Raw genomic sequence first — 3,537 nt, 5'->3', positions numbered from 1 at the left:
ACGTATTGCTTCTTTTGGACATTGAGGATGTCAATTACTCTTTTTATAGATTAGCACTGTGTTCTTGGCAAATCATACCATAATCCCACATTGTCAAGTGAATAAGACAGAAGAGTCGTGAGGAGACGCTATAAAAAAGGGCCGAGGTCAATAACTAAGAAACATACTTACCTAGACGGGGGAAATGAGTGATCAACAAGGCCATTGGCCTAGGTTGGTAACCTCCATTGCACTTCGAGGGGTGCTCTCCTAATTTCCTTTTTTTTTTTGGTTGCAGAAGAACTAAAGAACAAAATAGTTTTCTTTTATGAATTGTTGCATAGGTGCAAAACCTTACTTGTACAAGGTCTGTACCACTGTATCCTTGAGTTTTAAGGCGACTAGAAACCAAGTCTGGTGGATGAACCGTGACCATGAGATAAGACCCTGATTAACAGCCTCCGTGGCCTTTCAGGGGTCATGGAGCAGTAGAGGATCATTCTCGACTACCCTTCATTTCTTTCGCTCATATCACCTGACTATAACTAAGCGAACAAACATATAACACTTTTCAAGTGTCTCCTAATAATACCTTGAAACATGACAATTCAAAATTGTCATCATTCATAAACTACATTATCTTGTATTCGAGCAGGTAGATGCCTTTTTGTTAATTTCAATATTGTTGTTACTCATTCCTTCTTTTATTTGAGAAATAGAAAGATTCATAATGAAGACGCAAGTTTGGATATGAGCTTTTCATTTCAATATTGTTGTTACTCATTCCTTCTTTTATTTGAGAAATAGAAAGATTCATAATGAAGACGCAAGTTTGGATTTGAGCTTTTCAATTGACAATGATATGAAGGTCAAAGGACTAATAGTCCCACATCGTCAAGTGAAGAAGATAGAATAGTACTAAGGAGATACTATATAAATGGGCCAAGGACCACCAAGAAACATACTTACCTGGATGGGGTCAATGGCCGATCCAGAAGGTCCATGGCCTAGGTTGGTGACCTCCATTGCAATTTGGAGGGTACCTGCCTAAGGTCGGTCCAAGTGGCTGAGCCTATGTCATAATTTGTGGCAGCGGGGGCCTGCACAACTGCTTGAACAGATATTTGTGATAGTTTGTTTGTTTGTATATGAACAGATAGTTTGAAAGGGTATGATTTTTACTCAGTAGACTGATTTGGTGGTCGTTGTAATGTACGAAAAGAGAAGGTAATCTACTGGGATTCCTGATGCATCCTCGATCATATTAGCTTAACCGGGAACTCAATAATGGTAGGAACTCGGCAGGTTCTTCATTTTCTTTCACGAGCTATCAATCACATGTTTAGAGAGAATAAGCATTGAGATTAAAACACATCATAAACAGTACAACACAAATCTAGAGTGATTAAGGTAGAGTATTACAAGCAGAATACACATCATCCTGCAACTTTGCGAGTGCTTATGACACCAACAATTCAGCAAAGCTATGAACTGATAGTAACATTAATTAATTATATGGAATATATAGAAGAGTGAATTGTATAGACATGTTACATTAGCGTCTTCTGCTTTTCCACGCACATAACTTACAGTTTCAACTCTAAATTCTCTCAACATGGCAAAACGCTCTATTTGAAATGGTAAAGAAGATTATATAAATGAAGTACTGTATGCTATTGTTTAAGCCATCAACCAAAAGCACATCAAGCTTCAGATTGAATCCAGTCCTATATATGGTTCAAAAATTTAACTGACGATGAGTGGAAAGCAGTTTTTTATAACAGTGGTGTTGGGGCCAGAACGACAGCAAAATATTCCAAAACTCTGATAAGGCATCAAACGAGAAAATATATAGGCATCAAACTCTGAAAGGTGAAGCATGAAGAGCATTTTCCTGATCATAGCCACATACTACATAATAAATTTAATTTTTTTTATGAATGTTGCATTTTCCTGATCATAGCCATTTACTAACGTAGAAGAACCGATATATCAGAAACTACTAGAAGCTTAAAAAAAATCAAAGATGAAAACTATATAGGGGTAGTAGCTGCTCTAGAACTTAAATAAAGAAAGCAACGAGAGTATGAAATAGTTACATACCTTAATGTTAGTGTTGATTGGCAGAACCATTTGATGAAGAAATTCCGAAGCAACCTGTTTCCAGTCAATCTCCCCTGGATCACCTTGTCGTTTGCAGTCTACTTGCCGAACCTTGCTAAAATCACAACTAAAAGACCTTCCTACCCAAACACACACAGCTCTACCTGCATCTTTTCCAAAACCTGAAGTTGGAATAATGAAAATATATGCACCTTTAGAATCCAAAGCATCGATGCTACAAGTAGCAAGTTTCTCCACGCTGGGCCAATGATAGACAACAGGTTTCACTAGGTTACAAGATGCTCCACCAGTATCCACAACACCGTCTAACACAGCCGAGCTCCTTTCAATGCATCGTTTTTTCTCCCATAACTCATGAAAGCCACCAAATACAGCAGCTTCTTTATTAGATGGATTATCTGACTTTGTTGAAAAGACAAAATCCTTCATATTCCCTGAAACAAACTTTCCCCTTAGCATGCTCCACGAACTTTCTCGAACTGGAAGGTGGGTTTCATATTCAGTCTCACATGATGCAAATGGAGGCACAAAGCCGCCCGAAGTAGCTATTTGGAAAATCTCAAAGTCTATATTGTACGCATCCACCTTTCTTTCCCCTGGACAGACCTTACTTGACGACTCAACAGCATCCCCTCCATTCTTTAATTTGTCCATCAATGGCAGGAAATTGGAGAACGCATCCCAGAAGTACAAAGGTTCCTCGCCTTCCATAACTGTTATGATCGGTGCCTGCACTTTCTCATAACTAACAATCTGGCAAACAGCCCCTCTGGCATCTCTTTCCATGATTGCTTCACTCTTTTTACCAATCCAAACATATATTGATGAGGGTATATGTATAATAAATGCACCTCTGGGATCTAATGCTGACGGAGAAGGATCATTTAACATTTTTGGAATGAGATGCAAAGGATCGTATGGTGAATGAGGCGTGACTCTATACATCCTTAATAATGAACTTGGACTCAAAGGGAAAGCATGAACCTTTTTTTGGCATTGTAACAACTGACAAGCAAATCCAATATTTGGATCTGCGATGCCCCTTGCTGACTTTACGTAGTCAAATGCATCATCAAAACTTTGTCCTTCTCTCCACATAAGATAACCAATAACCAACGAGGTTGACCGAGAGACCCCTTGGTAGCAATGTACAAAAACCCTTCCATGTTGCTCCCTGACATCTTCAAAGTAGTCAAAAACATCATAGAGAATGCTAGTAATATCTTCTGACGGGCTATCCTGCAACCACAAAGTTCGATATACGAAATCACACTTGAAACACTCGGGGCATACAAAACCTACACAGTTAAGAACATGAGTAATCCCATTTTGCTTTAGTATATCCTTATCTTTTGCAACTGCATCCCCACCAAGAAAGACATGTTCAGCAACTTTTGAACGCTCTTTATCGAAGAAAGCAATCTTTTCTCTTCT

The 3,537-nt window shown here is 38.7% G+C and overlaps 1 protein-coding gene and 2 pseudogenes across 1 annotated transcript; 2 read left to right on the top strand and 1 right to left on the bottom strand.

Annotated features, from left to right (window-relative positions):
* The first annotated feature begins 163 nt into the window (after nt 1–163).
* LOC124895252 lies at nt 164–305 on the top strand (annotated as a pseudogene).
* Nucleotides 306–940: 635 nt separating this feature from the next.
* On the top strand, nt 941–1,084 carry LOC124895251 (annotated as a pseudogene).
* A 127-nt stretch (nt 1,085–1,211) lies between these two features.
* Nucleotides 1,212–3,534, bottom strand: LOC124895250 (protein-tyrosine-phosphatase MKP1-like; the record flags this gene model as incomplete). The annotated part of the gene is given in 3 exon segments (XM_047405700.1): nt 1,212–1,258; nt 1,261–1,306; nt 2,083–3,534. Coding segments are annotated over 3 exon segments (1,545 nt in total), but the record flags the coding sequence as incomplete, so codon positions are not given.
* Between the last annotated feature and the right edge of the window lie 3 nt (nt 3,535–3,537).

The sequence above is a fragment of the Capsicum annuum genome, unplaced genomic scaffold (genome assembly GCF_002878395.1).
Source record: "Capsicum annuum cultivar UCD-10X-F1 unplaced genomic scaffold, UCD10Xv1.1 ctg80868, whole genome shotgun sequence".
Taxonomy (NCBI): domain Eukaryota; kingdom Viridiplantae; phylum Streptophyta; class Magnoliopsida; order Solanales; family Solanaceae; genus Capsicum; species Capsicum annuum.
Note: the sequence above shows the minus strand (reverse complement) of the source record. Positions and strands in the feature narration are given on the sequence as shown.